Source organism: Phasianus colchicus, chromosome Z, assembly GCF_987193195.1.
Source record: "Phasianus colchicus chromosome Z, bPhaCol1.hap1.1, whole genome shotgun sequence".
In the NCBI taxonomy this organism is placed as follows: Eukaryota; Metazoa; Chordata; class Aves; order Galliformes; family Phasianidae; genus Phasianus; species Phasianus colchicus.
The window spans coordinates 82733082-82745989 of record NC_143476.1 but is presented as its reverse complement, the minus strand read 5'-3'; the positions used below and the strand labels follow the sequence as shown (position 1 = coordinate 82745989).

At 58.9% G+C, this 12908-nt stretch overlaps 1 protein-coding gene across 13 annotated transcripts; it reads left to right on the top strand.

Moving 5' to 3' along the window:
* The first annotated feature begins 1114 nt into the window (after nucleotides 1-1114).
* TPM2 (tropomyosin 2) lies at nucleotides 1115-12163 on the top strand. 13 transcript variants are annotated; one of them, XM_090130695.1, is made up of 9 exons: nucleotides 1115-1327; nucleotides 2033-2158; nucleotides 6327-6460; nucleotides 7522-7639; nucleotides 7967-8037; nucleotides 8697-8772; nucleotides 8892-8954; nucleotides 9170-9239; nucleotides 10822-11852. In XM_090130695.1, the coding sequence occupies exons 1-9, from the start codon at nucleotides 1214-1216 to the stop codon at nucleotides 10899-10901; spliced, it is 852 nt and encodes a 283-aa protein (XP_089986821.1). In that variant the 5' UTR covers nucleotides 1115-1213; the 3' UTR covers nucleotides 10902-11852. The 13 variants fall into 13 exon arrangements, with proteins under 13 accessions (XP_089986821.1, XP_031465709.1, XP_031465711.1 ...); XM_031609849.2 differs by lacking the exon at nucleotides 10822-11852 and adding an exon at nucleotides 9520-10261; XM_031609851.2 differs by lacking the exon at nucleotides 10822-11852 and adding an exon at nucleotides 11859-12163 and having other exon boundaries at nucleotides 1118-1327.
* The last annotated feature ends 745 nt before the right edge of the window (nucleotides 12164-12908 follow it).

Below are 12908 nucleotides of genomic sequence, written 5' to 3'. Positions count from 1 at the left end.
CTGCTGCTGTGACGCAGCAGTGGGATGGAAAGGGGGGGGTCAGTGCTCAGCTCTCTCCAGTCCCGGAGGATTTTTCCATTGTGTTTTGCTGCCAGGCCTTGCACAGAGAATGCTGGGGTGGTGTGGAGGAAGGTCCTGGGGTGGCTGTGCTAGGAGGAGCCTGCATGGCACAGGAGGGTCTCACTGTGGCCACCTCCACAGAGCATCCCTGTGCCCACTACTGGCTCTGGGAGTGGGGTGCTATGTTTGGCTTAGGGCTATGACCTCGATCTCCAGCTGTGCCAGGCTGGTGGGGCACCCATGCTATGGGGCTATATGGGGGGCTGCAATGCAAGAACGGCGTCCTGCTGGGGACACAGGGACACAAACAACATAGGGGACCCTGGGGCACAGCAGTATCGTGATGGTTCTGGGCATCCCCTGCTCCTTTCAGAGCTGATGGAGTGTCCCTCTGCCACAGGGAGCAGAGGTGGCTTATGGGGTGTCCCCAGGTGGTCACAGCCCATAGGTGTTCCAGTACCATTGCAGCACCTCCAGGACCCCTAAGATTGCCGTGGGTGCCCCCAAGAGCAGTGCCAGCCCTCAGGGTCCCCCTACCCCAGGGCACAGCGACAAAGTGCAGGGTGTCCCCTCATTCAGGGACAGCTTTGCGGACAGAGGTGGGTCACTGACATCGGCGAGTCACCAAGCAGTGTCCCCAGGTGACAACAACAGCACAGGAATAAAAACGCGGTGTCCCCTAGCCCAGCGTCACCGGAGTGTCCCCGCGGAAGTGCCACCAGGAGTGCCCTCAGCACAGTGTCCCCTCAAACAGACCCCTCGCGGCGTCCCCAGCGTGCTGTCACCGGTGTCCCCAGCACCGTGTCACCACGGCACCCCCACCGCAGAGACCCTGGTGTCCCCAGAACAGTGCCACCGCTATGCCCCTCTCCTCGTGCCCCTTTGGTGCCAGGTGCCAGGGCTGCCCGCCGGGTGCCGACCCCCCCGTCTCCCTCGGTGCCGCGGACGGAGGCGAAGTCTGTCCCTAAAAGGTGCTGGCGGGCGGCGGGGGAGGTCCCGGGGCGGCCCCCTCCCTCCCGGCGCGGCCCCTCCCCGGCTCTTAGGCGGCGCGGCGGGGCGGTGGGCGCAGTGCCGGTGCTGCCGCCGCCCCCGGTGCTCCGATCCCCACCGCCGCCGCCTCGCGCCCCACCGCCGCCGCCGCCCCACCGCCACCATGGAGGCCATCAAGAAGAAGATGCAGATGCTCAAACTGGACAAGGAGAACGCCATCGACCGTGCCGAGCAGGCGGAGGCTGACAAGAAGCAGGCAGAGGATCGCTGCAAGCAGGTGAGTGTCCCATAGCCTTCCCCAGAAAAGTGCTGGGAATCCCAGCCCTAAAGGGATCTGGCCCTAAGGATCGCGCTTCTCTGGGTGTTTGATCCTGGCGGCCCCCATTATAGGGGTGTACAACCCTTGAGAACCTGCAGTCTAGGGATATCTGGCCCCGGAGCACTTGTCCTAATGGGTGTCCAACGTGGGAACCCCCATCCTAGCGGTGCCCAATGTTAGGGACCTGCTGGGTGTCCAATCTTGAGGATCCACAATTCAGGGGTTTCTAACCTTTGGGATCCCCAGTCTAGGGATATCCAGTCTTAGGGAAGTTGTCCTGCTGGGTGTCCAACCTTAGTGATCTCCAATCTGGGGCTGTCCAACCATGGGGACCAGTGCCTGTTGTTTCTGACCTCAGTATCCCCAAACTCACCATGTCTTGCCGGGACCCCCTATTGCCATCTCCCTACCCCTCTGCATGGGACACCCTGGGGGACTACGCACTCCCACTACAGCCACACGGACAGGGACCTTCCCAGTGCCCCACAGCTGTGTCTCCATGTCAGGACTTTTCCTATCCCCAGCCCTGGGGACATGGGGGTTCCCAAAGTCCTGGGGCCCCAAAATGGACTGTGGTCACCACAGGGTGAGGATGGCTGCCTCTTGCTGGGTGGGTGCTCCAGGGTGACCAACCATGACACCCGTGCTCTATCCCTTCCCCAGCTGGAGGAGGAACAGCAGGGCCTGCAGAAGAAGCTGAAGGGCACAGAAGATGAGGTGGAGAAATACTCTGAATCTGTCAAGGAGGCCCAGGAGAAGCTGGAGCAGGCGGAGAAGAAAGCCACGGACGTACGTAGGCAACCCCTCCCCTGAGCAGGCACTGGACCCTGGGGGGGTGAAGGAAGAGGGGAACCTTATATGGTCAGCATTGGTGGGAAGGGTGTCAGACCCATTCTGTCTGTGGATGCCATGTAGGTGCCAGGTTATAGGGGCATCACTTAGCCCAGTGCCCTAGAGCTCATAGGGATGAGCATCCCCACTGCACCGACATGCACATGTAGGGAAAACTTGGTAATAGTTGCTAAAATGTGTTAGAAAAAATGGGAAAAAAAACTGAGAAATAGGAAAAGCTCTTGCCCGCACTGAGCTCAGGTTGGAAAGGATGTGCAGGGAGCATGGGGACACCCCTTTAGGGGTCTGATGTGCCACCTTGTACCCTGGGAAGGGAAAGGCTGGGAAGAGTTTTATTTAGGGCCATGACTGATGCTACTCCTGGGAAATGGATCCCAGTGGGGAGATGTTAGGAAGGTGTTGAAATTGGCTTGCGCCTGGCTGAGATGAAGGGTGGAACAGCTGTGCGTGGCTTGAGCCTGCTCAGGAACTGGGTATAACAACCCGCAATGCCACACGGGGTATTTGACACCCTATAAATAAATGCTCCTTTTGATAGCCAGTCCTTCTCTGATGAAAACCAACCCTGGAAACTGGAGGAGAAGCTAAAGGGGAGCTGTCTGGAGCATGGCCAGCAGGGGCATGGCCAGGCTTTTTAGGATTGAGAACAAAAATTCAATCCTGGCGGGTTTATGGAGCTAAATGGGGGAGATGCGTCAAAAGTCCAAGGTGGCCGCCAAGGACAGGGCAGAGCAGATGAGGACAGACAACGGCAGCGAAGTCCTTGGAGGGGCCCGTGTCCCCTACTGGGACCCCCAGCTTACAGGGGAACAGGGGTTGCTGGGTCAGGGATGTGGGCAGAGCAGGCAGTGAGCCTCACTGGATGCCACTGGCCCCAGTGCCAGGCTGTGTCTTGTAGGGAGGTTTTACAAGTTTGTCCTGAGAAAGGTTCTGGCATTGATTACCAACTCTTAAGGCTGCCCAAACTTAGACATCAAGTTGTCAAAGGAATGGGAATTCCCTGGAAGGGTTTGTTTATTGTGTCCAGAGGGCGACTGTGCTGTGTGTGGTTCTGTGCTGCTCTGAGCAGGTTCATGCAGGATGGGGTGAGCTGGGTGCAGGATGCCCCAGACACAGGGCTTGGGGACAGGCTGCTCCCGTAGCCACTGATTATCAGTGTGCTGGCAGTGCAGAGCAAGGTCACTGCAGCCCCATTCCCTCCTTGTCCCCAAAAGAGACATCCCGTGAAGACAGTGTGGTGGTCGGAGCAGGGTATGTCCCCCTCCAGCCCTGTGTTGTTCCTGGCCAGTGGCCTGTCCCAGCGAACTGCGAGCACAGGGACACACACATTCTGCTGTTCCCAGGCCACGATCACAGGCCACGATCCCACAAGGCTTCACCCAAGTTCCCGCCCCAGCGCTCTCCCAAGCTGAGACTTTGCTCTTATTTGGCGATTCCCTGAGCCGGTGGGAGGGAACGGGCGCTGCTGGGAAGTGACTGCATCCCTGGGTGGGGCCAGAGCAGGAGGCACCCTGCTCTGGCCGATATGGGACCAGGGTGCCTGCCCCACAGCCTGCTCCCGTGGCCTCTTTACTCTTGAGACTCCCCTTCTGCCCTGCACCCCGTGAGTTGCTCTGTGCCCAAGCATGAGGCTGGGACTGAGCCAAGTCCAAAGCCATGTGCTGCCACACTGCTGCCATCTGGTTTGGGACGCAGCACTGTGGGGGCATGGCCAGATGCTGCCCCTCCAGGGAAGCCCCAAATCTTAGGAAATGGCATTCCTGGAGGCAGGCATGAAGTGTGGCTGGGAGTGCCCGGCAGCTCACAGAGGTCCTTAAGGGAGGATTGAATGCCACCGCACCTTGCCCTTCTGATGGACCCAAGCATGTGCTGTGGCTGGGATGCAGAGCTGGGTGTGCCTGTACCCTGGGGCATCAGCCCTGGGGGTCTTTGCTGGCCAAGGGCTGTATCCAGGGGATGCCCAAGAACATCCCTGTCCCTCTCATTGCTTCACCTGTGGGACAAAAGTCTGTGCCCCCCGTCTCTGCAGCAGATGTGTGGGGATTCTGGGGAGCACCCCTGGATACACTCTACACAGAGGGGCCCCTTTTCCTCCCAGGAAGACAAAAACTCCAACTGCTTTCCCATCTGCCTGCTGAAGCTCGGCTAGGGCATGCAACCCTCCTGGGGGGCACTCTGTGCCCTGCTTTCGGGAGGGGCTGCGTCCCTAATGCTGGAGGGCCATGCGCCTTATCGGGGGGCGACGTGCGCTCAGCGCAGGGAGCGCAGCGGGAGCGGGTCGGTGTGCGGCAGGAGGAGGAGGAGGAGGAGGAGGAGCAGGAAGGGATGGAGGCAGGGCGGGAGCGGCCGCCGCCTGAGCGTTTCCTGCCCGAGCCAGGCGGATCCCACAAAGGGCTGAGCGGAGCGGCCTCGCTGCGCTCCCCGCCGGCCGCACGGCCATGGCCGGCATCAGCTCCATCGACGCCGTCAAGAAGAAGATCCAGAGCCTGCAGCAGGTGGCCGACGAGGCGGAGGAACGCGCCGAGCACCTGCAGCGGGAGGCCGATGCCGAGCGGCAGGCCCGGGAGCGGGTAAGGCTCCTGGGGGCACTCCGCGACCCCCAGACCGGGGCGGCACCGCCCCTCGGGGCCGCACACCGGGGAGCGAGGGGCACTGGCCGGCTGCGGGGCCGCGCGTCCCGGTGGGCGTTGGTGAGCCCCCCCGCGGGTGCCGGTGCGGGGCGGGGGCTGTGGGCAGCTCCCCGCTGCCGGGGCCTCGCGGGGATGCTCCGCAGCGGCGCTCAGCTTGGGAACGGCCCCACATCGCGGCCCAGATCCCCACGCCCGAGCGGCTGCTGCCTGGTTCGGGAGCGGCCGCAGAGCCTTCTGTACCCCGTCGTAGGGACAAACCATCCCTGTGCGCTGGCACAGGCCAATATTTCCGCTCTGTGGCTTTTCCAGGCTGCGGTCGTTCCCGGTTTGGCTTTGTGCTGTTGTTGAGGGGAGGTTTTTTGTCTCTCTTTCCGCTGCCCTCCCCCGGCTCCCGCATCCTCCCGCTATCGGGGCCGGCAGAGCTGGGCGCGGTACCCGCGCCGTTGTCGCGGGCAGAGGAAGCGGCCCCTTCCTGCAGCCGCAGATCGGGTTCCCCGCTCAGCAGCTCATGTTCCCGAGCGCCCATTCGGGCAGCGCTGACCCACTTCGGGGGGTCATTCCCTGGGAAAAAGCTCACGCCGAGGTGAGGCTGAGCATCTGACCGGGACCTCTGTTTTGAGCATCCCAGCTTGTTCTGCCCCACGTACCGGCGATGAAGGGGGGTGCTCCCACCGCAGCCCATCCCTTCGAGTTTTGGGTTTTTTCTCCCCGCCGTGGGGTCGGGAGTTGCTGAGGCAGCGTTTCCCGGCTGTGATGAAGCAGGGAAGCCTTAGAGAATGGAAAGAGAACGGGGCCAGGCGACCGGGGACTGGCGGGGGGCCAGGGCCACCGCTCCCGGCAGGCTCTGGCTGCCCGCCCCGTCGGCGCACGGAGAGCATGGGAACGCGGGGGGCCCCGCTCCCTCCGGCCCCGGCGGTGCGATGTTGGCCAGGTGCCATGCATCCGAGGGCAGCTCACTCCATCGCCCCGCGGGCGGGCTGTGTGAGTCGGCAGCGCAGTGCAGGGGGACTCCGGGTGGCCCCAAGAGGGGGCTCTATGGGGCTGGTTTGCTCCACCGCCTCCGTAAACAGGAAATCCACAAGTGGCTCCCATCTCCTTTTCGGGAGCAGATCAGCACAAGGCATTCCTCCTCCTTTACTCACTGCTCTGCAAAACCCCAGTGCTGGCCTGGGGAAGCACAGCCTTGAGTACCCATTGAGGGCATCTCTTCCATCTCCTGGACTGGGGGTGCGAAGATTTGGTCTGGGGGCTGTGCACACATGTTAAGGAGCAACTGGCATCACACACAATTTGTTAGGGATGGAGGAACCCCATGTCACTACGGAGAGGTGATGGGGCACTTGCGGCAAAGTATCAGAGTGGGTCAGAAGTGATTGCTGCACGGTGCAAAGGGGTGTCCCAGCTAAAATAACTCCTGACAATGCTATATACATGTCTGTGTGCCATGTGGTGACCAAGAGGTTTCTGCTCCACAGGCTGAGGCTGAGGTGGCTTCTCTGAACCGCCGCATCCAGCTGGTAGAGGAGGAGCTGGACCGGGCCCAGGAGCGCCTGGCCACCGCCCTGCAGAAGCTGGAAGAGGCTGAGAAGGCGGCAGATGAGAGCGAGAGGTGTGATGGGGAGGGGGGGGGAGTGGCGGAGAACAGGGGGTGGCTTTGGGTTGCCCATGATAGCAGACAGCCCCTTGGCTTTGCAGCAGGGCTTGGGATCCCCTTGAGTTGGGAGTTTGCATTGTTTTTTCTGTAAGGAGGGAGCACAACACAGCCCCCTTTGCTACAGGCATTCGTGGCACTCTTTGAAATTTCCAGGGCACACATTAAATCCTTAACAATTTGATCTGATGCCCATACAAATTATTAAGCTGTGCCTGGAGCTAGAGGATTCTCAGAACTGGTGTTGTGCCCCATGGGGAGGTTGGTGGCCCTGCATGTGGCAGAGAGGTTGGAGATTCATGATCCAACCCTGGCCATTCTGTGATTCTGAGGGTTGAGCAGTAGCCCAGGAGCTGAGGTTGGCCGTTGGGAATGAAGCAGTAGCATCCTAAAGAGGGCTGCAGAGCACACGGGGCATTGCTCACCCTCTGGTGAAGTACCTGCTTTCAGCACACACATTTCCTGGGCAGGAGCTATGCAGGTGAGGGCAGACATGTCAATGCCTTCTGGGCAGGTGGCAATGAACAACTTGCAGCTGGCCGTTTGCCTCCACTGGCAAAGATCAGTTTGACCTGCCTGGCTGAGAGGCACATCTTCTGAGTTGCCATGGGGCATCTCTGTTGCTTCAGCTGTGCATCTCCAGGGTGCTGCTGATGTGATCCTACTGCACAGGGTGCCTGTGTTCTTGGGCAATGTACTGTGTCTCTGGAGTGAGAGGATGGACAGATCAGAGTACAATGGGCAGGCAGGAGATACAGGTGCCACCTCGACCCACAGCCATAATCTCATAGAATCACAGAATCATCTAGACTGGAAAAGATCTTCAGGATCATCTAGCCCAATCACCAACCCAACTTATTGAGATCCATCATTAATCCATATCCCTTAGTGCCAAGTCCTCACATCTCTTAAACACTTCCAGGGATGGGGACTCCACGAACCTCCCTGGGTAGCCTAATCCTTGGCCACCCTCCCCATGAATAAATTCTTCCTAACCTTCTTGTTCTGGTTTTCCTCAGAGGCATGAAGGTCATTGAAAACAGGGCCATGAAGGATGAGGAGAAAATGGAACTTCAGGAAATGCAACTGAAGGAGGCCAAACACATAGCGGAAGAGGCCGACCGCAAATATGAGGAGGTGTGTGCCACCACTTGTGTCCCCTGATCCCTGGTGTCATCAAGGGCAGTGCAGCCCTGCAGCCCTACTTCCTAGTCTGCATTTGACATAGCCTCATAGAATCATGAAGTTTGGAGAAGATCTCTAAGATCATCCAGTCCAACCCCATCCCCTTCCACCAAGCCCATTAACCATGTCCCTTAGTACCACATCTCCATGGTTATTGAACACCTCCAGGGATGGTGACTCCACTATCTCCCTGGGCAGCCTGTGCCAGTGAATCACCACTCTGAGAAGACATTTTTCCTAATATCCAACTTGACATGTTCCTCTGGATGTCCCCAACAGGTGGCCCGCAAGCTGGTGGTCCTTGAGGGAGAGCTGGAGCGCTCGGAGGAGCGGGCAGAGGTGGCGGAGAGGTGAGCAGCGCTCCAGGCACATGAGGCTCTCATACCACCCCTATCCCATTCTCTTGCCCGTGGGAGCTGTGGACATGTCCGTGTCTCCACATGGGGATGGGGAGCTCCATCCCAGACACCCATCAGGTGGGAGGAGGGAGGAGGGATGCTGGCCCCCAACACATCCTTGACCTGCTCTTTGCTGGCCCCCTCTGTGGGTGCCCCTTTTCCACCCCAGTCGAGTGAGACAGCTGGAGGAGGAGCTGCGGACCATGGACCAGAGCCTCAAATCCCTCATTGCCTCAGAGGAAGAGGTACTGGGGCAAGGGTGTGGGGCAAGGTGCAGCAGCCCCCCTCTCTCTATCACTGTCTCTTGAGCCACGTCAGCCAACTCTCTCCTCTCTGCACTGCTGCCACAGCCCTCACCTCGCCTGTCCCTCCGTGGGCAACACATGCTCCTCCATGTCCACTCCTCCTCCTGAGAGGGATGCAGGAGTACAGCAGTGACATGCGAGGAAGGGATACGTGCCCAGTGGCTCTGCTGCTTCTCCACTCTGAGTTTTCTCCTCTCTCAACTTGTTCTCTCTCCTTCTTTCTTCCTTCCCTGTGCTCCTTCCGCTCCCCCCCTTCTCCCCTTCCTCACCCCCTCCCCTGCCTGGTGGCCCCTGCTTGGGATGTAGTAAATGTGGTGACCTAGAGGAGGAGCTGAAAATTGTCACCAACAACTTGAAGTCTCTGGAGGCCCAGGCTGACAAGGTATGACCTGGTGGGGCTGCTGGGGCTGGGCAGAGTGTGCAGGGTTGAGGGGAGCAGGTTCTCTGGGGTGAAGAACTGAAGGTGTCCTCTGAAGCTAAAGGTCCTCTCTGTCCCTGCAGTATTCCACCAAGGAGGACAAGTATGAGGAGGAAATCAAGCTTCTAGGGGAGAAACTGAAGGAGGTAAGGCTCTCGGATGCATGATGCTCTGCTCCCAGGACATGCACTGGCAGCAGCAAAATAACATCTCACCCCTCTGCCTTGGAGGCAAACTGAGATGGTCACCAGCCAAGGGCAGCAAACAGGACAGTTTTGGGGTGCAGAGCATGTTTGGGGTGTGGAGGTGTGGACTTGAAGGCTTTCCCATCACACTCACTGTCCTTGCTGTGTTCCTGCAGGCTGAGACCAGGGCAGAATTTGCTGAGCGGTCTGTGGCAAAGCTGGAGAAAACCATTGATGACTTAGAAGGTAAAAGGTCCTCACTGCCCTGTGTCCCTCTTTCATGGGCAGGCACGGATGGGGTCCTTGTGCTGGGAATGGGCACGGGTGATGGGAGGGGGGAGGCTGGGATGCTGTGGAGGTGCTGGAGTCCCAGACGGGAAATATGGCCTCATCCACACTGTCTGTGCCCGATGCTGTACCTGCACGCTCCCACCACCCTCGCCTCCTGCTCACTGCCACTCTCTCTCTCTCTGCCACTCACTCCCTCCCTGCTCTACCACCTGCTCCCCACTCCCCCCACCTGCAGACGAAGTATATGCACAGAAGATGAAGTACAAAGCCATCAGCGAGGAGCTGGACAATGCGCTTAACGACATCACCTCCCTCTGAACCCCACACTGGGCACCAGCACCGCACCCCCTGCCTGCCTTCCTCCCCCCCCAGATCGGCCATTTTGCCTGCCTGGCACCCTCCCCACTCCTACTGCTCGCTCTGTCCCTACTCTGTTCCCTCTCTGTCCTTCCTGACCCATGGCCACTGGTCAACAGGAGTCGGCCTGGGGTGTTCATAGCAGGTGCCAGCCCTGCCCATGGCAGGGTTTCTTCCAACCCTCTTCTTTAAGGTCTCTTCCAACCCCAGCCATGCTGTGATTCTATAATTCTGTGTTCCCACAAATGAGGTGTAGGCGCTATGGGGTGTTAAAGGGGAAGGGGTGCATCCCCAGGACCCTACACCCCACGGGGATGTGGGAGGATGGAGCTATGCCCAGGGGCCTTGTGTCCCGCATTTCCCCCTCAGCAGCACAAGCACTAGGGACTCCATGTCCCTCCAGCACAGCCATCCCGGTGCTGCATGCCAGGGGGAATATGGGATGGAGGGGGGTGGTCCTGGCCCTAGGCAGACACCCCCACCACCCCGCGCTCCCCTCCCTGCCTTGCCTCTGTCCTTTGCACATTGCTTTTCAGTTTGCATTTTGCATTTCATGACTTTTTCTTTTCTGTTCTATCCCTCTGGGTTACTGAGTTGGTCTCAATAAAGCGTTTTCTCTCCTTGGTTTCTCCTTTGTTTTCTTCATGCTGCTCTGGTTCTCCACGCTCATCTTTCATTTCCTGCCGTCTCATGCAGGTGCCGGCAGCCGGAGGTGGTCTCAGGGAACCCAGCACAGCTGTGTCCCCACCACCCCTGGCTCTCGGACACAGCTTTCCTCATTTTGTGCCACCTTCCAGACCCCGCTCCGTGACTTTTTCAGCCTAAATTCATAGGGCTGGACCTGGTCTGTCCATTCCCCATCTGTGCTCCCAGACATCACAACATCCTCTCACCACTGACTGGCATCCGTCCTCCATCACCCTCCCTGGCCGCAGGGGCTGTCCGTGGTGATTTCTGGTCCCAGTCCTCCCTAAGCATTCCACCCTACCCCACAGCCCTGCCTTGGGACTGATGGACCAGCAGCCCTGTGACTGGCTGTCTCCTCCTCCTGCTTCCCCTACTGCCCCCCAGATAGCCATGGGGTGCCCAGTGAAGGCTCTCCTGGGCAGCGCTGTCCCTTTTCTAACTCTCCTTTCTCTTTCTCTTCCCACTGCTGCGCTGATGTCTCTGTTTTCTCTAGAGCGCTCCCGGCAGGAGGCCGAGAAAAACCGCGTTCTCACTAACGAGCTGCGTGTCATCCTTACCGAACTTAACAACTGAGCTGCGACAGCTCCTGCCCCAGCCCCTGGGATGCCCCCAGCCCCAGCTGTTTCCCACCCCATTTTGACCAGGCTGGCTTGAGGCTGTGAGCCCTGCCCGCTCCCCCCTTGGGTGACTGCCCTGCTCAGTGGTACAGGGAAGCCCTGTGGAGCCGATGGGATTTTCTTGGGGAGGGATGAGAGCTTTTGCCATGTCCCTGAATGTCCGTCAGATGGTGGCTGTCCCCTGGCATCAGCCTGGCCCCACTGGGGAGGGACACAGTGCCCTGTGCATCTGCCTTCCTCCCCTTCCCCAGGCAGCCAGCTCTTTCCTATCCCTCTGGTCACCCCAAACTGAGCAGGGGGATGCCCTCGCAGCAGGATGCCCTTGCAGCAGAGTGGGCAGAACCCTTGCCCCATCCCCACCTCTCACGGAAGGAGGATACCATCTGCAAGTGAGCATTGAAGGAGACTGCCCCAGTGAGCTCATCCCTGCAGCCTCATTAGCTCTGCTCCTTCTCTGCTGTCTTCTCCACCCGCCTTTCTGGGCTGCTGTCTCATTCCTCTTCTTCACGGAGCACGTGGCTCGTGCACCAGGCGCTGGCTCTTCTCTTTTGTAGCCAAGGGTTTGTGCACGTGCCCATTGTGGCTGGTGGTGATGGCAGGATGGGGAGATGGGGATGTGATGATGGCTGGCTGGAGTAGTACCTGCCAGCAGTACCCATGCTGTCCATAAAGGGCTGTCCTTGGGCAACAGGGCACTGTGGGAGGATGGAGAAGATAAAGAGCAGGGACCACCCGTCCCTGGGGGTCCCAGAGGGTTTGGGCACATCCCTGCTGACACCACTCTGAGATCCCTGTCTGTGTGTGTGTGTTTGCGCTTGGTGTGGTGTGCGTGGGTCCGGCTGTGCCTGGATATGCCTGTGCTGTGTCTGTGTGTGCATCTTGCTGTCTGGCTGGGTGTCACTTGTGTTCACAGAGAGTCTGGCCAGTGCCAAAGAGGAGAATGTGGGGATACACCAGGTCCTGGACCAGACCTTGCTGGAGCTGAACAACCTCTGAGCTGCCCGGGGAGCCCTCATCCCCCTTCCCCATCCCACACGTGCACCCCACTGGCACGCTCAGGACGTCACCAGCTGAACAGCATTTTGGCCAAATCCACACATCCATTGAGAAGGGAAACCCTGCAGCCTTATACCACGGCTTGGGGGCGTCTTGTCTGTGCACAGCCTGAATGGCTCTGTCCTGTCTTCATGTCCAAATATTAAAGCAGTTTAACAAGAAGGATGGGTGTGAATGGTCCTTGTGGGTGGGAATGAGCACTGGGACCTCTGCAGGGGTCTTGTGATTTGGCAGGAGCAGTAGTTTGGATGGGAGTGATATCAGTTCCTTAGGATGCACAGGAAACCTCAGTCTCAAGGGCAATCCAAACTCAGCATCCTCCTCAAGCACACAGTGACAGAGATATGTCTCCAGCTTGCCCCCTTCCACCCCAGTACATTATCTGCCTGACACCTGGGGAAGCCACAGGATCCTTGACTCTGCTTCATGGCCCATGCAAACAGTGCCACAGGAGCACATGTACAAGTGCATGACTACACACGTACACACACTACTACCTTCCAGTGTCTCACCCAGCTCAGTATCTGTACCATTGTCTGTACCACTCTCATTTTCTACTACCAGATGCTGAACGCCTGCCTAAGGGACAGCTATATAAACTAGCAAGTATTAATACAGCAGGCAACCAATTCCCAGAGCGCTCAGGAAGTTTCCTCCCACTCTGTTGTAATTTCTCCAACACAAAGAGAAGAGCAGCAGGATGTATCTCATCGCTGTCCCCAAAAGGGGGTGGACTCCCCAGGGATGCCCAGAGCCATCATCCAGTCCCGCCCTGTGCTTTGGGCCCCCCTGTGGCTTGCATGGAGCCCAGCTGTTTCATGCTTCTTGGCGGATATCCCTTTGACAGCATAGCCTTATGTGGCCAGGAAGCATAATTCATGCTGACCCCTTGCTGGGCTAAGCCATC